Here is a 27832-nt window from a genome sequence, read left to right on the forward strand (position 1 = left end):
AAGTATTCAAAATAAAAATTAGATACAGATATAACAAAAGTAATTGATAGGAGATTGATTTTTTTTCAGCTTCTCAATTGTAAGTATTTGCTGCTTTTCTTTGTCTTATGTGGTTGTAAATTAAATATCTTTGGGTTCTCCAGAGTTTTCTCCATTTTCTGACATTTTATATAGGCCAAAATTGGAGAATGAAAATAATAGGTGCCTGCATCACTTTCTTCGTGCCCCATCAGCACCTATCAGCTTACTGCCAATCATGCTGCATGGGACACAGGCAGCAGAGCGCAGAAAATACTACAGTACCCGCCCGACCGGGAGGAGAGGAGGGATAACGAACAGCGCCGCCCTCTGCAGCCCGTGGCAGCTTCACGTCAGGCAGCGGCTCACTCAGGAAATTTAAACACAGAGCCGTCCATAACACAGGCAGCAGGCACACGCATCTTTCTGCTCCAAGGTCACCGAGCCAGGCAGCCTCCACGGGACACATACACCTGCATTCCCCAAAGGTAAAGCAACATTTAATGCCTGTTTATCGCTGACAGCGCTGAAAGACGAGCCGCTGCTGCGGTGATGAGGTGGATTAACCGGGCGTTCGGCGTTTTCTGGATGCCTGGTATGCAGGGATGATGAGCATGTGCTGCGATGAATGAGAAATATATACGGTATCAAGACAAAGGCGTTTAGGCTGTATGATTCTATGTTTGAATACGTTTTGTGAGGCGTTCAGGGGCCTTTGGAGAGATGTGTAAATCCCTCCCCGTGCTGCCATGCGGTCAATTGCTTGAGGTAGCATAATGATTTGAATAAAATCTTAATGTTTTTTTTTTTTAAAGCTAACGTTACTTTGACAGTGAGCGCCCGGTTTAGCAAATTAGGCCCCGGTCATTTAGACTGGCTTCAACCGGTCCCTATCCTTACATCAGCAGCATCATATGATTCTGCAGTGCTGAGGAATCACTCATCTCCTTGGCTAACCCCTGTTCCTGATGGGAGTCCAACTTTGACAGGTTTTCTCAGTGACCAATGACAGTGAGTCTATTATTATCCCAGGATGTGGTGAGGAGTTGTTCTCTGAGGATGTTTGGCACAAAATGAGGACGTTTCACTCCAGGTCAGCTGGTAAGCTGGAAAAAATAACTTGTCACACATGGTTTCCCCTGGAAAGTGTATCACTGCTCTCTAAACGCCAAGCAGGCCTGTAGTCAGATATTGATATAGCTAGCTAGAAGCAGATTGCTGTGGTAGAGCGTCACAATCATTTTAAAGCGAGTTAATGTCTTTTTTTTACTGAACAGCAGCCACTGTGGCCAAAAGTTAGAATTACAAGATGTAGTTAAGAGTCCGCTTAATGCTCAAAGTGTAGGAAAGAAGTCATAAATTGACTCAGTAATGTCAGCTAAACCGTATTATATAGCTAAACTTTGCTAACAATAGCCTCCATTACCAAATGGTCAAGGCTATATCAACATAAGCCCTGTACATTGAAATGAGTCTGGATGTTTTTATTTTTCTCTCAAAAAGTCAACAATTTCGCTTTAAAAGTAGCCTTAACACTTTTAAAAACAATTTAGATAAATTTGATACACATGTCTATACCAATACATCCATGGTCTCTACACAAATATGAAGTTGCAGTCTGCTAGCTTAGCTTAGCTAAAAGACTGGAAACTGTGAGAAAGAGCTAGCATGTCTCAGTCCAAAGCTAAAACACAATCCACCTCCCAGCACCTAACCTCATTAGTTTTAATGTGTACACAAACTGAACTGGAAAAACGACACTTTATGGTTTTATGGGGGTATATAACATTACCGGACTATTTCTTGGCCAGGTGCAGTCACTTCATCTGTATGATGATTATCAAAACTTCAAATTGCTACAGGTTTCTATCTTGCAAAAAAAGCAATTTTCCCATCTGTTTACAGACAATGTTGGCAATAATAATAATGAATCTAACTGCTGTACAGTAAAACAATCTATGTAATTATAAACTGCAATTAATTAGATTTATCAGTAAAATGTCAAGCTATAATGAGATTGTCTTAAGAATCTGTTAACTAGGTGACCAAACTTGTCCTGTTAGCCTACCTATACAGACCAATGTGATAACTAAAAAAACAGGAGATATATGAGGAGAGTATTTTGAACTGGAGTAGGCTTAGGCGGTTCCAATTTATCATCTTCTCCTTTGGTGGTAGGTAACCAGAGTTTTACATACATTACTTCCACCTAACCATGGATGTATTCATAACTGCAATGCATTGTGGGTGGTGTACACCTCTGGAGCGAGCTTTGCTGTTGACTCGCTCCCTCAGCCTTCCGAGGGTCGATCTTACTCAGTTTGCTGCAGTTTTTCAGACAAATAGAAAAACGGTTAGGATGGAGGAGGGGATTCGAGAGGGGAAGCCAACGAGGATATGTTGAATGACCAAGATAACGCAACCGTGGTTTGCATCAGCCTTCTATCAAAGTTTCCTGTGCTCTTAACAGTTTGAAACACATTGATGGATGGTGGTGTCACTTTATTTTATGTTGCTTGCTGGCTGAAAGGTGGGATGGTTTGCATTTTTTTTCCTTCTTTGTTTCAGCCTTATTTTTTCTTGTTATTTAATGTTGTCCTGCATGTGTCTCTAAGTAAACTGGGGCCCGTTTCAGGAAGGAGGTTTAACAAACTCTGAGTCTAACCCTGAACTCTGAGTTGATTTAACCTGAGACGGTAGACTCTGAGTTTTCGGTTCCAGAACAGCTGATTTGAGTTGGTTCAATCAATTCAGAGTAGGTTCACTCAGAGTAAAGCGCGTGCACCACCACTATAAAAAGGCAGCATGAATGGAGCCATGATTGTACGATTCACCATGGTAACAACCACAAACAAACGAGTCGACGGAAATACTAATACAGCACATACAGTGAGTTTGAACACATATTTCGTTAAAAAAGCAACAGTGGCTGCTGCAAAAGAGAGAGAAAATTGCTGCTAGAGTAAATGTGTAAGTTCCAATATAGTGTATTAATATATTTAATCATAAGTATAATATTACTGGGGAAATGGTATTGAACCTTTAATCTATTTCACTACGGGCAAAAAAGTCCTAGGCCTACTAATCCCATCCAATCCCATTCTTATATATATATATATATATATATATATATATATATATATATATATATATATATATATATATATATATATATATATATATATATATATATATATATATATATAAGACACTGACAGTGTTGTGCTCATACGAATACCTTTCTCAGGGTGTTTTATAGGTTTGGATCAGGTTTCAAGATCAGGGCCTCTTTCCATGTCCTCTGCGGGAAGTTTATTGTGGACACAAACATGCTGCGTGCATAAAAGACCGCCTGATACGGTGCAAGGCATTGTACTCCACATTCAGAACATAAGTTACTATTAAAACACCAATACCAACAGAGTTGTTCATGAGTCGGTTCACTAGCGCCGGGTGACCAACGCGAACTGTGTTACTTAAAACAACTGCCCCCCCCCACCCTCCTGCTGTGTAAAGATGCATTCAATGAATTTCCCTCCAAATCTGACCCCATGTCTAACAAGGATAATAGATAAAACAAAATAAGTAAATACTGAGACCGATAGTTGACAGACTTTCACTTTCATTTTTTTTTTTTTTTTAATAATTACATTGATTCCTTAAAGTAAACACTTATTAATTATTGTTATAAACCGGGTGCGATTGGCCGGGGGCGATGGGTGAGATTTCCCCCTTTCTGGTCTACATATCCCTGCCTGTGCTGAATTATTTTAACCCAGGTGGGGACAAAATGTATTATTTATTATGATAAGTGATCAATGCTAGACCATATAGTATATACCTAAAATAGAAGTATTTTAAACTAAGTAAAGCAATGTACCGTGAAGACATAGTGCCATAGAGCAATAAAATCCGAGCCGCAGTTGCTGGTTGTATTTAGCCGCTACAGAGCTCCGGGACGACGGCTACCAGCGGCAGTTGTTTAGCCACCAATAGGTGACTGCGAGCCGCGTAAAGGCACCGCCAGATGACGGTCCTTTCAGGGGCCATGATAGTGGACTTTAGCCAGATAAAGTTAGTGTCATGCGGCAATGACAGTTAAGTTTAGGCACCAAAATGAATGTTTTATTCACATTTCACACCCTGGTTATAAAGGTGCTGCACATAAAAGCATCTGTAAATTAGGGCTGTCCTTGAATAAAGAAATTCTTAGTCGACTAACTCGTTCAATTTTGTCGACTAATCGATTAGTTGATTTAATCGACAGATCTGTAAAACCGAGTTTCTCCACAAAGACTTATGCAAAAACGCCAATCTGGTTTTTACCACCGATGTGCTCATAAGTTTCTGTGAAATAAGTCATTCAGCATTAAAAAAAGCATTAAAACTGACTGACACAAGAAAACTTAGTCGACTCATTTCCTTGGAAGCCAAGGAAATGAGAACTTGAAGTTTGTCCTGTAGTTAATTCACCCATATCCCTGTGTCTAAATGCAAAAAAAATAAACAATATAATATATATAGATATAATTAGACATCTTGGTTTTTATGGCAAAACTGCGAGTCAAATCCCAATTTAAAAGCAGTGAGAAGTGACTACTAACAGTTTTTTTTGTTTTGTTTTATTGTGGCGCATACTGATTTTATAACATGGTTGCAGCTGGATGTGTGTTACTTTTTGTGGCATTTAGCACTTCAGTTCAATCTTAAGATGCTCGATGTCTATTTGATTTCCTGTATAAGCAAACATCCATGCTAAAACAAAGATGTAACAAAGATCAGTGCACTCTGATCTTAATGACGGGTTTTAGAGGTGTGGAGTGTAGCGGGAGCTTGTGATTGGATGCTTAATGTAGGTGTTGGCCAACCACATGGAAAAAATTAAATGGATGTACATACTTCCCAGCATGCCATTGTGTCCACAGAGGTGTAGTTGTGTGTACGTGATGTATGGGCCCTTTTTTTTTTTTTTTTTACAAAGATCTCAAACTGCCAAGGAGCGCTGCATAAATGTGCTTTTTCTGTCAGTAAATCACAGGTTGGGAGAATTGTTCTGTTTTGACAAAGACTCGCCATCCGGTTTTAGTGGTCAGAGGCGTGTTGACGGAAATTTATCAGACCAGTTGAACCTTTTTTTTTTTTTTTTTTTTTTTTTTTTTTTTTTAAATCAAGGTTTCATCTCCAGGAATTTGCTTCAATGAGCTTCAATGTGTAGAGGTTGACAATTCAGTAGAAAGGGTATTTTAGTCTTTGTATATTTAACTTGAAGGCCCCCTGCCTGGTGGCCTTTTCTTGATCAGAAAGCAGCTTTCAGAGGGAGCCATTGTTTTTGTGGTATTTCTCCTGCTTTGTTAGTGCTCAAGATCAAGTGTGTTTATGGGGTTACTGTTAGTGATTAGATGCTGATAAGAGGAATGAAATGTGTGCTTAAGTCAACATTCAAAGCGTTAATGGGTTAATTAAAAACTATTTCTACAACAAAGTGAGCAGTGTTACTCAGAGGTTACCTTGGAGCTAATCTTGCGTTGCCATAACTTAAAGTCACATGAAGTCACATGTGTGGGTTGGGGGGTGGGCTGTAGGTGTAGTGAGGGTCATGCTGGCAGCCGCTTACTGTAGAGGTCAGGTTTCCTTTTGTAGCGTCTGACAGGGATTACAGCACCTGTTTATCTGGAAGGCATTTAACTGGAACTTGAATACTTCTGCTACCGAGAGGCAGAGCTTGTAATTTCAAAGAGATACCTTTTGTGTGTGTGTGTGTGTATATACACACAATCTTAAAACACATATATGTTGAATAGGAATGTCTTATTGCCCCCTTACTCTGATTTAGTCATGTTCTCACCCCAGCACCTGTCAATCAGCTTACCCTCTTTTGTCCTTCATTACAGTTCAAGTCCTACAGAGCTTCACAAAAGCCCACAAGAACCCTTTTATTAAGTAATCAGTGGCCAACCTTTGACTACCAGGGAAAGTAGTCCACTTAGCAACTAAGAAGTCAAAAGAAAGCAGTAATTCTTCTTCCTCTGAATGGTACCTCTTGCAGTTCTTTTCTTCCTGTTTTAACTGCCATTAAAGGCTGGCTCCAGAAAGTCTGACTGTATTGAATTATTTGTAAAAGTATTTCTATCAAAATCCAGTGAATCTGCAGTATTCCCTCAGCTTTATGAAGTATTTTAGCATCTTCCAGCATATTGCTTTGATTTTGGAGCCCACAACTTTCCTGGTTGAGTCTCGCAGCTCTTTGTTTTTAGATGCAGACATCTGTTTTCAGCAAAAAAAAAAAGTTAAATTAAACCCAAATCTACACTTCTACTGACCAAACAATAGAAAAGGTAGCAATGACCTGGTGTAGTCCCCGTAGTGTAGCATTTAGCAGCTGTGCAGTGTTGGCATGCATGGGTGTTTTTTAGACATTTTAAAGGTTGCTAGTCCCACAGCTCCCCCCCGGCTTCCCTGTTTGGCCAAATTGGGATTTGTGGCCTCAGAAACGGCAGAGATGGTGACATACATTAAACCTCAATCCAAGTTTCAGAAACCTATCCGTAACTTAACAACCTTTCCATGCATAAGTTGTGGTTGCCTCTGGCCTCTCACGCTGATAGCAACATCCATCCATATACTTAACTAAAACTCACCTGCAAGGCTCGACAGTGAGACTGTTTCACTCGCATTTGCGGCTAAAAATAGATGTGTGCGAACTGTAAAATATATTTAGGAGCACCTGTCCTCCTAAATACATTTTACGTTAGGGTATTTTCATACTTGCTGTTTTTTTGCAGATGTGGCCGCCAGTACCTCCCCTAAACTTCGCTACATTTAGTTTTACATGGTTGTTTTTCGGTCTTTACTGGAGCAGAGCAGCCGCTCCCGGCTTGTCATTAAACTGCAATTAATCTCCGGTTCACATGCATGCCAAAGTGGTCTGTTACATCTATACTGTATATTCAGTATACTCATCAGTAGACTATTTACTCAAAAAATGGAAAACATTACACTTCATAACGTTTTGTATTTGTAACGTGTTATAATATGTATATTGTAAAAACATTCACTCTATTAGCTGACTGGAGGGAGTCTGGATGGTCTGGATTTAGTGGGACATTTGTTGTACAATGACTGTAAATGAACCATTTCAACCATGAACAGTTCCAAGTATAAATTATAACATAATTATTAAATAAATACAGTTTGAAGCAGAAATAATCAAAAACCTAGTATAGGCTACTTGATTTATTCAAATAAATAAAATTCCTTTGCTAAATGTTTCCTCGTATTCCTTTTTATAAAAGAAAAACATTATTTGATACATTTTCATTGCACCCCTAAAATTCTTTATGCGCTCCTACATTTTTCTACTTAAGAGCACATGTGCTCAGGCGCCCGGATAGCTCAGTTGGTAGCAGCGGGCCCGGGTTCGACTCCGACCTGCGGCCCTTTGCTACATGTCATTCCCCCCTCTCTCTCCCCTTTCATGTCTTCTGCTGTCCTATCAAAATAAAGGCTGAAAAAAAATAATCTTAAAAAAAACAAAAAAAAAGAGCACATGTGCTCCTTGGGAAAAAAGTTAGGGTTGAGCCCTGACCTGAAATACAACACTGGGGTCTCAGCTTGGCCCTTGTTGTGAATTAAACCTGAGATCCTGCTTTTGTCCATGCTACGAATAATAACTTGTGAGTGAGTACAAAGTGCTTTGACAGACAAAGCAAGGCAAAAGCAGGATATCCAGAGGTCAATATAACAGAGAGCTAAACAGTGGGGCCAACAATAGCCGTCGATCACCTGATCCCCTCTTTTTTTTTTTTTTTTTTTTAAAGGTCCAACTCCAGGCGGTGGAAATCATCCCTTAACTGTGCATAGGCAAGTTTGCAGTCCGCACATACAGCCATAATAGTTTATCAGTCCAAGTAAAACTAAAGAAAAACATCCCGATCGAAAAAATGGAAAACTTAAAACGACAAGATAAAAGTAATCCAATGATCGTCAAAGCGGGTTTTACTTGCCTGTGTGGAGTCCATGTCGGGGCCTGTAGGCGATATGCTCGATCATCAAAACAACGTTACAACAGTAACGTAACAACTCTGTCCCCTCTCAAACAAAGAGTCTTTGGATCGGAATAAAATGTGTTTTAGCCTAATGTTAATACTACTGTGAGTCCGTTCAGCTTTACAGATATCGCACAAAGCTAATAAACAATTCCAGATACAGATGTAATTACGACTTTATGACTTTTCATAAAAAGCTGAAGGAGCGGAAACTTTGCGGCGATTTCAGGGACTGACAAAGTTTTAATATTACCAACTAACAAGTGCTGCTGGTTGCAGATTCGGAACCTAATCTGCCTGAAATTCTCATTCAAGTGATACTGAACTCTTTCCAGTGGGTGTGGACAGAAGTGTGGCTCCCAACAAACCAAAAAGCTGATGATGGGTATTTTCAAGCCCCTCTGTGTCACGGCAGTACCATTTGACTTGGTCCTCACCTGTGTTTTTAATATGGCGTTCAGAAACACGCTGGCTGTGATCGCAGCCTGTCAGTCACTCTTCTGTCAGCTGCTCTTTTGCTCGGTGGTGTCAGATGAAGGACACCGATCTGGGCTTCTAAAGTAAAGAGGAAGTGTTGACATTGTAGTGACTGAACGGGTGACTTTGCTTTGTCTGACTTGTTATGTACTTATATGGTTGATGATAAACCAAATTTGTCAAGCTTGTCTGCCTTGTACCCTCTCCTTAGCCGCTCTTTTCTGGTCAATCTGTTTGGAGCTTCATATTCGAACCCGTCAATTTAAGCTGCTTACGAGTTCTGAGGTTTGTGCCTGCATTGTTGTCACGTTCGTTCAATCAAAACCAGTATCTACACTGAGTGCTGCTGCGCACAGCCTGTAATCTGATTAGCGTGGATTAGGCCCACTGTATGGAGAGGCATAATCTCTAACTTTGATTAAAGGGGCAATACAACGGATATACACAGAGGATTATATTTCCATTCAATAGTTCGGTTTTAGCACAGTTTAGAGATGTTTTGTTAGTCCTCAGTCATCCACCCTGTTAAAGCCAGGTATAATTACCAATGCCAACGTTTTAAATGCTGCCGTATGTATACTGTGTAGGCAACCAGCATTACCAAATTAAAGACCCATGCAAATGTTTTGTTTGCAAATGAATGCATGTTCCAGTTATTGATGGTGTGTAGGAATTCATTCCAAAAAATGTATAACTCTATTCATTAGTCAAATTTTATTCATCATTCTATTAATTCTTTTTCAATTGTGTCTCATTTTGGAACACATTTTGTCATATGTCTGTTCCCTTTTTGTTCATTCATCCATAGATCTGTGAATGACTTGATTTTAATTAATTAAGATTAATTTATTTTTATGCAAATAAACATTCCAAAAAAGTGTTTGTTTGTTTTTTTGGTCTTATAATATGGTGATTCGAGGATAGATTTCAGTTGTAGCACAACGTGCAAAAGATTAGCAGTAAAATAAAGCTGCACTAATAAATATTTGTCTATTAACAGTGGATTAAATTACTATGTGTAATGTGAAGAAGTAGCTGGTAGTGACAAATACACAGAAAATGATCACCCAAATCTACAGTTCCCTTCAGTTGTTAAGCGTCTTGCAGATCGTTTTTTGGTTTTCGGCCCACAACTTGAATGCTTTGGTTCACTTTTACAGCACGTATTGCAGCAGGAAAAAAGCAACAAAAAAAGATGATAACACTGTCCACTAACGGCACAGCACTAAGCAGCAGACAAAGTAAAAAGAGTATAATGTATGGCATATTGCTGGCCATTGTAATACTGTGATGGTATTGTAAGTTGAGCAACGGCATTGAGCTAGTTTATTTATACTCTTTGGAAACTAGTCATCTTCGTCCATTGGGTGCGGACTAATGGACCTTTTTCACAGCAGACATTTTGACTTATCATAGTAGGAAAAGCCCAGCTGAAATTGATAACCTTAACGATGGCTCAATTCCATCAAGTGTCCCAGTAAGCTGTTTCAGTGAGTCAGCATGCACAATACCAGGGCCTCTCCTAAGTGGAATGCAGCCATCAGTAATGGTTTTGAATACACCTGTGCTTTTCCTGCTATGACATGTCAACATGTCTGCCGTGGAAAAGGTCTATCGATAGAATAGAAAATAATTCAGAGTTATGGTTCTTTTAAATTATATTGTATGTAAGATTTAAAGTTTATATAATATTTCCTAATTAGCATTTTGACAACCTTTTTATGGAGGCTAGAAGTTATTGTTTTAAACCCATGAACAAGTTTATAATTATTTTGGTGGCACTCTCCAGCCTCCATACCTCCAGCGGCTAGTCCTTGTTTTCTGTATTTCTACCACCTGTATAAAACTCTTGTAACATATTTGTTTTAAAAAAAAAAAAAAAAAAAAAAGTTTGTTGGCAATGTGTGCATATGCACAACAGTGAGTCATCCCACTAATGGCTTCCTGTTGGCACTTGAGTAGATCTCAGTATGTGTGAGGATCAACAACATTGCAACCTGATCTGAGCGGCACAAAGTAAATTTATTGGTGTTGTTAGCTGATGGGTCATTTACAGACACTCTAAAAACTAAACCTCTAAAGTGTCTATTTCCCATGTAAGGCTTTGATGTTCTGAAATGAAGCTTGCTGCTGTAAAATGTAGACTTCCAACATTTCCCAGAAACGGAAGCACCAAAGCTTAGGTTTGCATTGTAATAATACTTGTATACATAATAAGGGGTTTTGTTTGAATCATTAGTGGGACAGTGTTTTACACCCTTCGTTTCATCTTGTTTTCATCATGTTCTTTTCTGTTTTCTGTCCCCATTTTCATGCAAAAACGCCAAACATTTGCTACTGGTTAGGGAGTTCAAATTATAAAAAGATGCATTTAAAATGTTAGCTGCATTAGGATGGATACGGAATTCTGATCCATATTGTTGCAAATGGAAAATAAACCACTTAAATGGGGTACTCCAGTGATTTAGTATAGCACTTCCATAAAGTTGGAGGACTTCAAAGTTAAAGCAGCAGAGGCAGATTTCCTGACTTTTAGACCCTAGTATGGGTCAAGATTCAAAAAGGAGAGGTCCTAATGACATCAGGCTGCAACCTTGATTACATGATATGTTTTTTTTTTCCTTCCTTCCTCCAGAGACTCATAACACAATATTGTAGGATAACCATGACAAGTACACTGAACTTGATGTGTAACATCAGTAGAGCGCCCCTTGTCTCTGTTCTGCTACAGGTAGCTATTACAATCCCTGGTGGCAATTATCAGCCGCGAACGTGTCCAGCTCTGTTAATCTCAAATAATTGCTCACTTGTGTTGCTGCAATGCAAACATGAGGGAACCTGTTGATTCTTCCACTGGCTGTTCATTTATGTGAAACCAAACTGGCTGCCATCGTCGCAGTATGCACCATAAGCTAATTACACAGCTGTAAGTTTTTCCTGGCTGATTAGAAAGGTGAAGCTAATGAGGTTAGAAAGAGCTAAAACATAATGTGGGGGTGTGTGTGTGTGTGACACACTGTGTGTGTCAGTGTCTCCACGTCATTTAGCTTGTAGAAAAGTAAAAAAAAAAGTCAAGTGTGTCTTTGGACAATTGCTGCTCTTGGTTTTCCAAATGTAATTAGGGCGTGTTTGCTTTGTACACATTAACAACTGGTTTTAAACGGTTCTATCATTATCAGATGAATACTGGACGGGGCCGGTCTGGTCTCTCAGGTAGAGTGAGTGCATGCCCTCTGAAAAGGATAATTGATACTGTGAGTGCGTGCGAGTGTGTGTTTTCACGTCTTCTCCAGGATACGAACTTGTGGTATGTCCTTGTCTGTCCCGTGTCATATTACTGCTGGCAGTTGTTCAAGTACAGAGGAAAAAGCTTTTCACCTCCTTTATAATCCCACAGCGGTCTGTAGACTCTCAATATGGGCTGCAGGTAGTTATCTGATTTGTATGTGTATTGTCAATAATGATCTGTGACATTTTCCTTTAAACCATGGGACCGTATTTTTTTGCATGTGTAGAGACCCACCAAAGACATAAGACAAAACCGAACGAAAATGGACACAGAATGGTGGTAAGTTTTAATTTCTTCTCTCCCTTCCTTTCTGTCGTTGCAGTGAATAGTCAGTGTTGAGGTGGGCCAGTGATGCCGCCCCCAGCCACAAGTCCCTCCGCCGTGCCCCCACCAGACGGCGGTTGGGGGTGGGCTGTGGTGTTGGCATCTTTCATCTCCATAGGCTTCTCGTACGCTTTTCCCAAAGCCATCACGGTCTTCTTCAAAGACATCCAGATCATCTTCGATGCCTCCTACAGTCAGATCGCGTGGATCTCCTCCATCATGCTGGCGGTCATGTATGCTGCAGGTGAGTCATTGGGTGGTTTTACCTTTTGTCTAATTATAAAGTCCCACTGACATTTTAATTGGCCTTATTTTTCTGTGTAATGAAATGCACTATAATCATACAGCAGGTATTTGTAGAAACAGTGTCTAATTGCTTCACATTTCTTATAACCACAATAGTTGAGGGACTTCGCCTCTCTGGACCACCATGGGACCTTATTTTTGGAAACAAAATATGTACGGTAGTGAATGGGGGTGGAGGGGGGGGAATTAATTATTTTAACCCCGTTTGAATTGAGCCATGAATTTCACATATGTTCGTCAATTAAAAAATATTATTTTGCCGGTGATGCTAGGAAACATCCATGGTACGCTACTGACCAGATAACATCATGTAGTATAGACTCTTAACAGTTTACACAAGATGTTTTTTTTCCCTTTTTAACAACAAGCTCACTTAGCGTTTAGCGTTCAAGAACTAGCAATTGAAATTGGCTGTCCCTTACGAACATTCAGCAGCACCCATTGAGCCAGCTAGGCTTGTGGAACCTATTTAGCATTTTTGGCCTTTATTTGAGAGAGAAGGGGAATGACATGCAGCAAAGGGCTGCTGCGGGAAAGACTGAGCCTTTGTACATGGGTGCACGCTCAACCAGGTGAGCTGCCAGGGCGCCCCCCCCCTCATGTTACTTTTTATTCATGTTGTTTCAAGACCTGCTGAGTTACTGGCAGCCCCTGCTTACTCAGTGTTTGTCTCACATTGTACTGTACAAAGGAGGGGGTTAAGCTAGTTGTTAGCAACGGGTAGTCATGTAGCCTCAGCAGTTATTAGGATCGTGGTGTTGCGTACTACGTATGAAGTCACGGAGTGATGTACGGAGCTGTACAGAGCACTCAAATAACAGATGGGCAACATTGGTCCCAAACTGGTTAACTACCTGTGTCTATTGGAATTTAATTAATATTATAATCAAATGTTAGTTCCCTTCCACAAAGATAATGCAGCAATCAAATGACCTGAAGAACACTAATGTAATGTGTTATTGAAAAAAAAACAATGTATTTTAATTTCTTCTTTTTGGTAATCTCAGTTTTGTTCAAATAACAAAGTACACCAGTCAAAACACCAAGGATATGAAATGATTTATTTGCAAAGATGACAATGCCAAGAGACTTTATTTCAGTTCTATTATTTTGGTGTTGTTTATCGCAGTAGGAATCCAGGTCCTCTATTTTAACTATGATCCTTCAAAATCACAATCTGTTAACCTGCTTTTAATCTCTTTTAAGATTTCGTTTTGTCACACATTTTGTCGTTTAGGATTATTTTTGTTGCAAGGAGGTGGTGCATGGTTTCCTGACATACATAAGATGGACGCACATTGGATTCATCTCGTAGTCATTTACTCAACAGTGTTTGGTCTTGTGGAGCTCTTGGTGGACTCATACACTTTGTGTTTTGTTGTTTTTCTGCCTCAAGATAATATAGAGAGAGATATAGATGGAAGTAGGTTGTGGCATCAGATCGTGACCTGGATTTGAAACCACAGCATCACAGGATGCAGGCACAGCTTTACATGCTCAGCTTTCGGACATCTAGAAATACTACCATGTTTTGCCGAACAAAAGCAACAAATGAGAATTAACTTGAGTATCTGTTACAGTTTGTTATGACCGGCCACAACAAAATAGGGAGCTGCACAGCAAAGTTAATATTAACTAATAGCCATTTACTAAATGAAAGTGCAAAAATAAAGAGAATGAGGTGTGAAAGTTGTATGGATGCAATGAAAAATGTTTGTATAATTGTATAAAAATGTATAATCTACATATTAATTTAGGGAAATGATTCAAAAGTAGCCCGTGGAACCAGTATAAGAGAAGGTTGTAGGAAAAAAAGGGGGAAATTGGCATTGATTATAAAAGCATGCAGCATAGAAAATATCAGTACTTTGTATAAATTCAAAAGGGATTTTAAATGTTTTTTGCAAAATACAATGCTACAGCTGGTCTTGCATTGTTCCTTGAATAAGGAACCTTTTGAAGGCTCGGAATGTGTTTTCCGCAGGTCATTTTCTCCACCATATTGCTCTGATCACCTGCCGTATTTCCCACTTTGGATTCAGACCCGCAGCCTTCTGCTTGGCAGTGCCACGGCTGCCATCTGCCCTCGCTGTAATCCTCCTGTCACTCGATGGACTGCTGTTGTCACCATCTGTGCCGGTCAACAGCAGGCCTGGAAAGTTCATTTCCACCAAGAGCACTAAACAAATTTAAGTAAATGCTTTCTGAATATCAAGATTTTAATATGAAGATTCATATTTTATAAAATAATACTTTTAACTATGTTTTGTATTGTGGACATTGTCAAAAATAACAAATTACTGCAGAAAGGGCTGGTATATAAGGTTAAGCAGTTTCTGACATGCTGACAAGTCACTCTCAAATCTCATTAAATCAAACTAATAAATCTCCCCGGCCAATATTAGCTTGTTTAAGATATGTTATCAGCATACCGATAAGTAATAAGAAATGTCATTAAATAAATGCCAAAGGCAGTAGGTATGTTTGAGGTCCTTTAACGACATTGGGCCTCATGCAAGAGCCACTTGCATGAACAGATTTGTTCTTATGTGACACAAGTGATTTAAAGCTTTATTGTGTAACTTGTTTATATTAAAGCAGACATATTATGCTTTTTCGTATTTTATGTCACATCTACAATATTATAATGTCGGATTTTCATGTTAAACGTAGCCAAAACTTTAATGATGAGGTAAACATATTTTAGAGAAACTAAAACGTTCAGATTTCCAACTGTTCTGAACTCTCCTGTTTTAACAGTTATTTCTACTCTCGGCTAAATGTTACGCAACTCATCTGCTCCAGGTAGGCAGGAGTGGAGTGTTTTTATTTATTTATTTTACTACGCTACTGCAGTGGCGTTAACGTTGTTGCATGTAGCTACATGCTAATGGCAGTAACATGTCATTTTGGCTGCCAGTGTTGTTAAATTCTCCCCAATTCGGGGTCACATTACTCCTAAACATTCCCGGTTATGTAGTATTTGGTTAAAAAGCCTTTATATGTGATTTATTGACTGTAGAAATTGCTGCTATATTCGATTAGTGTCCAATGCTAACTATTGTAGCTACATGCTAACGGCAGGAAAAGTTGTAATCTTGGCTGCCAACTTGTTAAATTCTCACCAATTTCGGGTCGCATTCCTGCTGAAACATGTCTGATTGGGTAGTGTTTGGTTCAGAAGCCTTTATCTTTGATGTTTGACAGTAGAAAGTGCGGTTTTGTCGGTGGGGGGGCTTAGAGAGACAGGCACTCCCACAGAGCATCTCATACAGAGGGTGAATACAGGTGCAGCAGCCATGGGCAGTATGAGAAAAAAATATATATATCATGAACCTCCGTTACATTCAAGCCATTGCCAAATGATACAAAGCTAATTAAGACTATCCACTCCACCCAACTCTCTCTGTATTTCTCAGTATGACTATGTTCAGAAACTAGTGTCGTCTGGCGACTTTCGCATGCAGAAAATCGAATGAAGATAATTACCTCTTCTGAAAAGTCACAACAACACTTGAAGTTTGTGTCAGCCAGGTCACAGCTTTGTACCGATCGGCAACTGCTGCTTTAGTTTCACAATGACTGTATGTCGTTATCATGGTCACGCCGTCAATATGTGCCGTTACTAAGCGAGCGACTCGTGTTACTGATTCATTCATATTGATTGCACTCATCAGCTATTCATTAAACATCTGCTCTCTTGTCCTGCTGTTGGTACTGTTGAAGTGTGTGTGTGTGTGTGTGTGTGTGTGTGTGTGTGTGTGTGTGTGTGTGTGTGTGTGTGTGTGTGTGTGTGTGTGTGTGTGTGTGTGTGTGTGTGTGTGTGTGTGTGTGTGTGTGTGTGTGTGTGTGTGTGTGTGTGTGTGTGTGTGTTAATGAGCAGCAGCCCAGGAATATTAATCCAGTCACTCCAAATTGCAGAAAGGACATTTTACTTTTCACTACTGTCCAGTGCAAACCTTGGGTCTACAACCTGCCAACCTTTTACGAACTCAAAGCTTTACAGTTTCATAAGCCAAAGATGTGAAATCCACAAAGGAGTGTGTACTCCTTTTGATTTTAATATTGACATGAAAATAATCAAAAATTGAGATGCAAGGTTTTCACTCAACATACAGCAAGTTTAATACAAAATGTTTGCAAACTTTTAAAACATTTAAATAAGACACAATACTGTTTTTGCCAGTCAACAATAACTTGATTAGTTGCTTTCTGCCGGTCGATTAAGCAATCAACTTCCAGAATGAGCGATCAATTTGTCCAATATTTTAGTAATGAGCAAATACCTGCACAACTACTCACATTCCCATCAACCTCAGATGTACTTTGTGCTAGTTAACAATTGTTAGCATGCCAACAAGCTAAACTAAGATGATAAACCAGCTAAACAACAGCTTGTCGTCATTGCCATTGCAATTACATTAGCATACTGACCTTAGCATTTAGTTCAAAGCACGTCTGTGCTTAAAGTAGTCACAGAGCGGCTAGCATGGCCTGTTTTATTACATCTTTAGTTTGCCTACTTTGTGATATTTACAGTAGAGTCTTCTTTGTTGATTGTTTAGTGTAGAGTAAATTATTAGTTAATGAAAAAATATGGAGAGATTATCAGTAATGAACATAATCTTTAGTCTCAGCTCTACACACCTGTACAGTTGGTTCAGTTTCTGGTCCAGCTGCTTATGTCAATGCATTTTTGTTGAGTAATGAAATGTTACCTGCAAACCTGAGCATGTCACCGATAAGAAATGTTGGCAGGATAACAACCTCACCCTCTGAGGATTTGCCAAATCATTTGCCTGAGCGACAATGCAAATCAGTTGGCAAATATTCCAAAAAGCTGACATCATTTTTTTTTATTTTTTTTTTTATGCATAAAGAGATGATCCATTGTAAGTGTATTACTTTATTTACTACAATGTACTATTGCTATTGTGAAGAGGGGAAAGCAACTGCCCTTTGTTCTGAACTAAGTATAAGCTTGTAAATTCAATGGAAGCGGGTGTGGTTCAAAGCTGTACGTGGCCGCACTAATTTAAGGTTACTATCTGTCCTGTGTGAGGAAAAAAAACAGGGTTGGGTATGTTTCATCTCTCCAGTGCAATCTTTCATAGCATTACATCAGACAGTTGTGAAGCATTCATCCATCCTTCATTCCCTCAGTCAGCACAGCGAGCGTCGCTCTGCGATGACGTGTTTAAGCTGTGTGTCCGTGTTGGATCAGTGTCGCTAATCCAGGAAAAAAGAGAGAGAGAGACTTGACCTTGTGCGAGGCAGCGTGGAAACAGTGCACACCCATGTTACATTCACTGTAAGCCATAAACACAGGTAGATGCCAGTGTGACAAATAAAGAGCAAGCAAGTGCTTATTGCGTGGTTTGTCATGAGGTAAAATTCAATGGAAACTTTTGTTTCAGGGAAGCATTGAAGTAATTGCTTTTATATTTTCATATAAGGGAAGAATATATTTTACATGTATATATTGTTTATAGAGAATACAAGTTGTCATTAATGTTTTTATTTCTACCTTGATCAAGACCAAGTGGGTGATTAAGCCATTATGCTTGAATAAATAGTCTTTTAACATAAATTTCCTCTATGCTCTGCCTAAGGTCCCTGAAGAATGTTTTCTTAAAGGTGAAAAGTCTTTTCCACATCAAGAGGACCTTGAAGTTCCCTGTATTTACTGCATATGTAACTGATTGAGCACTTAGCCTCTGCAGTCTTTTACTGTAGATTAGATGATCATAGAGCATGCTGTGAATAGTTTTTATAGGGACTATTTCTCTTGTAGAAAGTCATTCAAATGTCAGTTAATATAATAGAATATAGTTGTTAAAATATTTAAAGCTATGCTATAATCAATATTTTAATTTTATAATTAGTCTGTCTGTTTTAATTTTATATATAATATTAACAAATGATGAAATGACTAAATGTAATGTGAAAGCTGTCCCTTGTATTGAAAAATCCACAGACAATTATCACATAACGGCAGTTCCCCTCATTTCTACAGGGTGTTTTAGCGTCTTTTAGTATAGCGTAAAAAATTGTTTTTATTTTATATATATATATGTATGTATGTATGTATGTATGTATGTATGTATATGTGTGTGTATATGTATGTATGTGTGTGTATATATATATATATATATATATATGTGTGTGTTTTCATACGGTTTTGATTCACACTCGCTGCTCTCTTTAGCATAATGTTTGGCTGTTCAGCTCCACTGGAAAGTGCCTTGCTCAAGCGGCCCTCAGTAGTGGTAACATTTCCCCATCTACAGTAGATTTATCTTACCAGTCTGGGATATCAAACTGGCAACCTCCCTGTCACTGGCCCACTTCTCTAACCTTTAGGCCACCATGTTAACATCATGCAGCATGATGCTGCTTTCTGTTATACAGCTCTAAACTTGACCTCTAAAGCCGCCTACACATGATCCGCGGTAAAACCGTTCTGCGCTGGCCGTTCTATTGTTTTCCTACGAGGAGAGCGGTACCACCCAGCTCAACGTTCAAATTATTTCAACTATGACCTCGTTGCCGCTGACCTTTTCAAGGCACAACCAATTCCAGAACGTTCCTGCACTGCGCTTTGCCTCTCTGCTCTGCGCCCTACCTCGTGCTTCTACCGCGGATCATGTGTAGGTGGCTTAAAACCTCATGTCAACCTGAAAATGTGGATAAACTTTTATTACAGAAATAAACTGGGTTTAGGCTGGTTTACTCTCCACTATGTCCCTGTAAATATCTGTGTAATGGGTCAGCAGCCAGACACGGTCACTTCAGAAGACCATGTCTGTGTCCCATTTGCAGCAGAACAGCCTTTAGAAGCTGTGTGCTTCCATTTCTGGCAACCTTATCCTATTTGAAGTGTGATGGATAGCAAGCATCGTCGCATCATCATGAGCTGTACCAGCCTCTTCGCTGCAGCTCACATTAAAGGGTGGTAGAAAAAAACGGTTGGACACGTTTCTATATGTGTCATTCCCTTTTGGGATCTAGGTGGTTATATTTAGTTTGGGGTTTTGTCCACCGTGTAATGAAGTCCACGCAGCGTCTGGCCAGGAGACGATAAGCCTTTTTCAAGGGAGGTAATGTGCAGGCTCAGGGGCTTCCTCATCTCAGCCGATTCGGGTCCCGCCAAGCCCCGGAGAATACTGATCACTGCTGTGGATGCAAATGAGGGGAACTTTCTTCAAGGTCGAAAAAAGACTCATGCAGAGCAAATTAAGTCCGATGACTCCTCGCCCGTTGTGGCTTTTTAAATTGCACTGGGCCTGGCAGGAATATGATACATCTTCTGGCTGGTAATGAGAGTATTATTTCAAAAGAAAATACATCTTTCATTACTGTTCTCTCTCCCTATTCAATTTACACCTCCTGTGCTTAAAATTCAGTAAAGGGATAGAAGACAGTGTCAATAATAAGATGCAGATTCTAAAAAGTGATCTGAGCAGCCACATTATTCATAGGATGTAATGTACCAAGAGTATACCTGAAGTGGAAAAAATGTAAACCATAGAACACAATGTAACAACAGCACAAATATGTCAAATTTAGAGTCTACCTCTTCTCTCACAAATTCAGTGAACAGCGTCCTAATTCAAAAATGTACAAACATATTGAGCATCTCAGGAATTAAAAACAACCTTTCTCACCCCAGTAAGGTGTTGGCGCTTTTTAAGTTATAGCTAAGATTTACCTCATTAGTAGACTGAACAACATTACAGTGGTAACTGAGAATACAGATGCGGAGTCATTAGAGTAGAGGAAACTTACCTCATCTGTGTCATTCGAATGGGAATGCTCTTTCTGTCCATCATGCATCCTGTGGCTGGTTTTTAATGTGGGCAGATTTGATTTGTATAATGCCTACCTGTCATGATAACATGTTAAAGCTGCACTAATGAATCATTTTATTTTAACAATGTATTAAATGACTGTGTCAAAGATATCTCTTGCAGTGATATACCCACAGAGAATTATCCCCTCCCTTCCTTTAGCTTAACGTACTACTGACTGTTACATTTAGCTAATAAAGAGCCAGATATTTACCTCAGGAGGAGGAGGTGGAGACCAAAACAGAGCTGAAAGGAGAGTGAATATTGGAATTCGTCAGGTGGACACAAACACAACTTAGAATGAGTGGCAATGATTGGTAACTGTTTGTAAACACGTTCGCCATCATCATTAACTTCACAAGCTGAAAATGTCATTGTGCTCCCAAGTGACCAAAAAACTGCAGAAATGTGATGATCAAATGGGTTGTAAACAACCCCTCACCAGATTATCAAAACCAAATTTTCTGCAATTAAAAAATAAATGAACACATTACCATTCATAGCATAGAGATCAACAATTGTGTGTGTACACAACTATGTAAGTACAGTCTGTGCAAACTGAACCAGGAAGTGGCAATACAAGACCTAATGTTTACTATAGGCAGTTTGTGTAATAATATTACGGTTGATCTTTGTTTTTACTTCTAATTAAGTCATTTAGATAAGATGGTTTAACTGGGGATTGGTCAGAATCTAATTAACCTCATTTAAGACTTTTTCTGTCAGGTCTCTGTGACAAAGTGATCTCTGGAGCAGCTTTGCAGTTGCCTGAATATAAACATTACATGCTCAACTTGTGAGTGAAATGTATTTTGATGCAGATTGCTTCTTTACACATGTGCAGCTCAAGACAAAATAAAATGACTTTATGCACCTGAATTTTTTATTTATTTTTTTTTTCCAACATTGTATGTTTAAAAATGAAGAAGAATAGATAATGGCACTCATATATGAAAGTATTTTCTCATGCTTCACACTGTTAGCTACTTCTCTTAAATTAATTTGGCACGAGACGATGGGAGTGCCGTGTTTTAAAAATGGAAACGGCTTAGTTGCTGCTATTAATAGAAGCTGGGCTCCCGCTAGCGTGGAGCACTAACCAGATTAAATCATTATGCACTCACTTTCAGTGATCCTGAGTACTGTCAACAACTGACACGTGTGGGTTGATTTCATGTTTTCCCTTTGTTCCAGGTCCCATCAGCAGTATACTGGTTAACACCTATGGTTGCAGGCCCATCGTCATGATGGGGGGCTGCCTCTGTTCCACTGGCATGATCATGGCTTCCTTCTGTAACAGCGTAGTGCAGCTTTACATCTGCATAGGAGTTATCGGTGGTAAGTCCATCTAAGTCCACTTAAGTCAATTTTCAGTTAATTTGATGAGCCTCTACTTCTAAGTAGCAGGTTAAAAACAAAACTGTTTTAGCAGGAAGAACGTTTGCTTTGTTTATTCAATCTATTTTGGTTCTGGCCTTCATTTTATTATGCTGTCTTATAATATATATGTTATTTACAACTTACACATAGTAGTGGACTACAAATAGCAGGCTAACTCCACCAAATTAATTTAGTTTCCTTGTGAAAGATGAAATGTTCCATTATTGGGCTTCATCAAATCTTTTAGGCCTATTTTAGATATACAGTATACTGTGGAGTCAGCACAACTATCAATCAATAGCCCATTTCAATCCAAATGAAATTGCATGAGTCCATCTAATCAATAATACCCACATGTAGAGAGCAAACTAATAACTGTGTCTTGTTCTGCATCAAGGCTCTTAAATATAGCAGTTCTCAGTGATTTCACCTTACAGGAAGTCAATTAATTCAATAATAACAATATAAAAATATTGCTTAAATAGCTTTTATGGCTTTTCATTTGAAAGGAGGAATCTGTGCAAAAAGCCTCTAGGTGACACCTACTACATTATTGGGAAATCTATTGAAACAATACTCTCAGATTTACTCATATTTATTGTTGTGACAACTCTTAGCATTACAAGTTCTAATTATTATCCAGCCAACTTTGTATACGTGAGATTGGCTTTCTAGTTTAACAAGACAGAGTCTACAACTTGATAGAGACTCTGTGAGACTGTACTTGGGCATAGTGGTGCTTTGAGCTAAATGTTAACACTAGCATAGCAGCATGCTCACAATGACGAGGCTAACATGCAGTCACGTTGGTCACGTTAACTGGACATTTTACGTCAAAAATTTTACTCTCTGGGACCCAAACTATTATTTGAAGACGTTAGCATTAACGTTGTAGTCTATTGGACAATCCCTAGAACTATGGCGCTGGCATGGCTATAACCAGAAAAACAACTTGACACTCTAAAGTTTAAAGCATCACCAATGTTGCTAGCTTTTTCTTAAAACAAGTAGCTCAGATGTACTCAGTTACTTCTAACAAAGTGTTATTTTTTAAATAGTTTTTTGTTTAGGCGAGTACAAATTAAATAGATAATTTTTAAATTGTTCTTTAGCATCAGTACATTAACAGTTGCCGTATGATTGTTACAAGTATAATGTACCTCTGTCATCTTTCCTCATAGGACTTGGACTAGCCTTCAACCTGCAGCCAGCACTGACTATGATAGGCAAATACTTCTTTAATAAGCGTCCCATTGCTAACGGGCTGGCGATGGCAGGCAGTCCAGTGTTCCTTAGCACCCTGGCTCCTCTCAACCAGTACCTCTTCAACCAATTCGGCTGGAGAGGCAGCTTCCTCATCCTGGGCGGCCTGCTACTGAACTGCTGTGTGGCTGGTTCCCTCATGAGGCCTCTGGGACCGCCACCCAGCAAGCTCAAGAAGGACGAAGAGTTAGCCGCCATTGCCACCACAACAAAAGAGAAGCGCACTTGCTGGAAAACATTCAACAAGTACCTGGACCTATCACTATTTAAGCACCGTGGCTTCCTCATTTACCTGTCGGGCAATGTCCTCATGTTCGTGGGCTTCTTCGCACCTATTGTCTTCCTTACAGCCTACGCTAAAGACATGGGCGTGGATGAGTACTCTGCTGCCTTCCTGCTCTCAATTCTGGCTTTTGTTGACATGTTTGCCAGGCCCTCCATGGGGCTGCTGGCCAACTCGCGCTGGGTCCGGCCCAAGATCCAGTACTTCTTCAGCTTTGCTGTGCTGTACAATGGGGTGTGCCACATCCTCTGCCCACTGGTGGAAAGCTACACCGGTCTGGTGGTATATGCAGTTTTCTTCGGCTTTGCCTTTGGCATGGTCAGCTCAGTGCTGTTTGAAACACTGATGGACCTGGTTGGGCCTCAGAGGTTTTCCAGTGCTGTGGGACTCACCACTATTGTGGAGTGCATCCCAGTCCTCATTGGTCCACCTCTAGCAGGTATGGTACAGTTTTTACTGCCTGTACTTTAAAGTGTTCTTAGCTCTTCTGGATTTTAGAGTCAGTTCAAAACATTATTAAGGCCCGGTCATACCAGAAAGGTGCAGTGGTTTTAGAAGCTTGGTAGTGACTATTCGTAACTTGGTAAACTACTTAAACTGGTGAGCTTACTGCTAACGTGGTAGCCAGCCAGGAATATGCTAGTGCTCATCCGTCACAAAAGCTCTCTGATCTTGCTTGGTTGCTAATGGGACAATATGTTCACACAGCTTATTAGAGTTTATACTCTGACAGAGGGGATTAAATATAAGTGGATATGATACAGTGTTTCCTCTAGAATTTTTTTTTTCGGCAGAGGGGGGTGAATTGGACGTCAGTGTACGGGCTTATCTGTTAATGTTAGCTGCCGACCATTACCTTGAAACCATCCAGCAAATAGACAGTACCGTAGGGTGATTTAACGTCACCGCTCATTTTACACACAGTTTAACGACAACTAAACGCTGAGTGAACATTACTAGCTACGTTTTTCATGTTGGTTTTGAGCGGTATGCAGCCCCACTAACCTGGAAAACGTTAATACAGCGTGTCGGAGGAATACAGCGTTCTCCTGCAACGGGAGTCAGAGGCAGAGGGACCGTCACAGCAGCGTTATCTAACATTAGCTTCTTGTCTCATCTGGGGTCTGATAAACCGTAAATTCATCAAAGTCAGTGTGCCCAACACTATTTTCCAATAAACTATAGCTGTCAAATTTCGGGTTTCATGTCGCGGCTTTCGTCGCTGTTTATCACTTATTGAGTGAAGTAATACTCGCCCTGTTTATTTAGTTGCCATGACTTCGCGAGTGATGACGTCCTGTCCCTGTTCCAGTTGCTCTGCTCACCCTAGGGGGAGAGAGAGCGAATGACAGTTCGCTTGAGTTCAGTAGAGCAGATGGCTCTATGACACTTTTCATAAACAGCCGAAGGAATGGTGGTGCGTGGTGTACATAGCGGAAACCCTGTTGTGCATCTGCACTATTTTTGATACCGTGGCGCTGGAAATTTTACCGTGGCCCACCGCCACTATGCTATCAACATAGAGGAAACACTGTGATAGCTTCACTGTTTTGGGCTCTACAGCTCTCTGCTCCCTCGAAGGCCAGCATTGTCAAGATCGTATTAAAGTTGACACTAAAGACTTACATGGATTTACTTTGCTGCAAGTGAATTGTGATTCTAGCAGTTCCATTGAAACAACATTTTTAAATGTGCATATGACCAGGCCTTTACTAAATTGGGTAGAATTAATAATAGTTCACATTTAGACATGTTTTCAGTAAATTACAGGAAATTCTACTTGGCAATAAGATTTTATAACTGTGCAGACACTTAAACATTTAAAAACCTTGTGCTGTCTTGCAGGGAAATTGGTCGATGTCACAAAAAACTACAAGTCCATGTATTTTTGCTGTGGAGGTGTCGTGATTTTGGCCAGTATTTGGCTCTTCATTGGAAACTTCATTAACTACAGACTCTTGGAGCGTGAGCGCAAGCGTGCAGAGCTGTACAAACGGACTGAAACGGAAGATCCGGACCAAGCTCTGGATCAGAAGGAGGCTGATGGGGAAGCCCAGGCGTCGGAGGACCTAGTCGACAAAAGCGAGAAAGGTGACGAACCTATGCAGCGGGAAACCAACATCTAGATCCTTCTGCTCTTCTAACAGCTCACCCTGACTTCCGCGACTACCTAGCAACACCTTCCACTACGATCAAACTGAGCTCCAAGCCAAGAGGTGCCTCTCGGTGTTCCACCAGGCTCTATTCGGGGTCCTCTGCACTCAAACTAACTGCCAAAGCAACTACTGTGTTGTAGGAGGCTGTGAGGAGTAATATCTGTTTGCCAAAGAGCATAACAGAAATATTAACCACAGAGAAAAGTGTAAGATAATCGTATGCATGTGAGGGGGTCTAAAATTCAGAAAATTAAATGGAAAACAATGCAGTACTAACCATGTTTTCTTTTTTTTCCACGTTCACCTCATATCGGATTTACTGTAAATATAAGACTACAAAAGTACATTCACTGCACCTAGTTACAATCATGATGTAAGATTATAGTTTCTGTAGGAACTCCAAAATTGTGTCAACTGAGAGCTAACATTAGCTGCAAATCCACACATGCTGGCAGATAATTAAAAATGTAGTTAAATTCAGAGTCAGACAATCAACTCTGCTTAAGAAGTTTGTTACTGCTGCTACAGTTTGTTAATGGTTGATTTAAGTTATTTCCATTCGTCCCAACATTGTATCAAGTATCTTCCTACTGTCTTCCGATATGACGTGAATGCAGCATTAGCGTGTCACCGCTGTTCAACAGCACCAGCAAACTGAATTCATGTTCAAAATGAAATCCGTCTTCTTCACAACACACTGAAGTCTTGGTAAACGAGGAAATGCTAAATTAACAAGGAAGCAGTAAACCGATTTCTCGGTGGTTAGAGTATCTGTGAGTGAAATGTGTCTGTTCTTGGTGAAGTTTTGAACAATGATCCCTAACTGTGCGTTAACACCGCAAGCAACATGGTTAATGCTTCTTTTTTTTACAAATTGTTGACAGAGGCTCTGAATGTAGATACAATCAAATAATTAGTTTGCATACAAAACTAACTAGGTGAAACAATTTTGGATATTATCATTGGCTATAATGATAAATGCACCCAATCCCAGTGCATCGGAAATGGTTGATCCAGCTGGTGATATGCGTCAAGCAAGAAGTCAAAATTCTAATTGCACTGTTTTAAAATGGCAATCTGGTGCCATAAAATTCTCACTTCCATTAATAAAGAACAGATGTGTTCACAGCTGGTGACGCTGTTGCCCATGTATTATGCTGCCCACCTGAGCACTGTAACATTGTGTAGTAAAACCTGCACAAATGTCCCACTTTTAATACTTTCGATCTAGTCGTAAAATGCTTCCTGTAAGTCTTCTAGTGTTCCATATTGCACTCATACACGGTGTCCTGCACTGAAAGAGAAATGGCAATACAAACATTTATTAAACGGCTGCCATTAAATGAGTTTAATTATGGTTGAATGTAATTTCCTCTGTGGGCCTTAACAAGGTATTAATGACCAAAAACCATCGGCATAATATTGGTTTTTCCACACATAGAGCCCATGAGCAATATCATTTATCATATTTTAACTTTTAATGCAGATACATGTATACAGGGAAAGGTATTTCTTGTGGTCAGCTCAACAGTCCATTCTATGATACATTGCCTTACATGTATTGTAAAGAATGCAGAGGAGTTGTACGGTGAATACTTGGTAGTATTATACTGATCTGATAAACTTTTGTGTTAAATGTGACCCACTTTTTGTGGCTGTGTTTAACTTTTAAACTCACAAGAAATCAGTGTAGTCTGGTCCATTTGTCTGTATAAATGTCATGACTTTATGTAATGTTATTCTGTGACTAATTCACTAACATCCACACCAGTATGTTAAAACATTAGAAGGAACTCTACTGACGCTACTAATTAAGGAATGCTACAGAAGTATAGTATTTTCACTTGTATTGTGTGCAAACAAAATGTACTGGATGAACATATCACATTACAATTTAAGTGTTGCTGTGAATGTCAAAGTTGTTCAGTATTCTATCCATTCCATGTGTTTTTGTAAATGTCATCCCACTGTTGCTGGTGATCAGTTTTCATCCAAATCTGCAGCTATGGTCTCAAACGCTGAGCAAATAGTGTCCTATCTCAGATGTCCTAACAAAGCCATTTTAATAACACATTTTTCAAAGCAATCATGAACAAAAAGAAAACCATGCTGGTGTATTAAGAATCATGAAAATGGATGTCCAGCTGTGTAGCAGTGGCTCTCAACAATGTACCGTCTCCACCTGCGAGTCATTACAACCAAACGTTACGTTACGTTGAAATCCTCTTCGCTTCTTGGTGAAATGGGAGGAATCGGCTGCTGTTGTGTTTGGCTGGATGAATTCTGAGGGTATCAGGGGAACATTGTTGAGAGAATATCTGCTATTCCATTTATCGTAAATAAGATGTTTTTTCAAGGATATGCACACTTTTGTCCTGGACTTGGGTCTCACTTCTATTTCCGTTTTGAGATGAGCTAGTCTTGGTTTTCACTGCAGCTCC

General features: G+C 39.7%; 1 protein-coding gene across 3 annotated transcripts; it reads left to right on the top strand.

Annotated features, from left to right (window-relative positions):
* Positions 1-232: 232 nt before the first annotated feature.
* On the top strand, positions 233-27078 carry zgc:165507 (monocarboxylate transporter 2). Of its 3 annotated transcripts, none has more exons than XM_028570814.1 (5): positions 233-506; positions 12152-12397; positions 21504-21647; positions 22871-23674; positions 25081-27078. In XM_028570814.1, the coding sequence occupies exons 2-5, from the start codon at positions 12181-12183 to the stop codon at positions 25359-25361; spliced, it is 1446 nt and encodes a 481-aa protein (XP_028426615.1). In that variant the 5' UTR covers positions 233-506; positions 12152-12180; the 3' UTR covers positions 25362-27078. The 3 variants fall into 3 exon arrangements, with proteins under 3 accessions (XP_028426615.1, XP_028426616.1, XP_028426617.1); XM_028570815.1 differs by lacking the exon at positions 233-506 and adding an exon at positions 849-1119; XM_028570816.1 differs by lacking the exon at positions 233-506 and adding an exon at positions 849-1111.
* The last annotated feature ends 754 nt before the right edge of the window (positions 27079-27832 follow it).

The sequence above is a fragment of the Perca flavescens genome, chromosome 23 (genome assembly GCF_004354835.1).
Source record: "Perca flavescens isolate YP-PL-M2 chromosome 23, PFLA_1.0, whole genome shotgun sequence".
In the NCBI taxonomy this organism is placed as follows: Eukaryota; Metazoa; Chordata; class Actinopteri; order Perciformes; family Percidae; genus Perca; species Perca flavescens.

Coding starts and splice junctions, on each gene's coding strand:
- zgc:165507 (XM_028570814.1), top strand. CDS start 12,181: ATGCCGCCCCCAGCCACAAGTCCCTCCGCCGTGCCCCCACCAGACGGC. Junction 12,398..21,503: donor GGCGGTCATGTATGCTGCAG/GTGAGTCATTGG, acceptor CCTTTGTTCCAG/GTCCCATCAGCAGTATACTG. Junction 23,675..25,080: donor CATTGGTCCACCTCTAGCAG/GTATGGTACAGT, acceptor GCTGTCTTGCAG/GGAAATTGGTCGATGTCACA.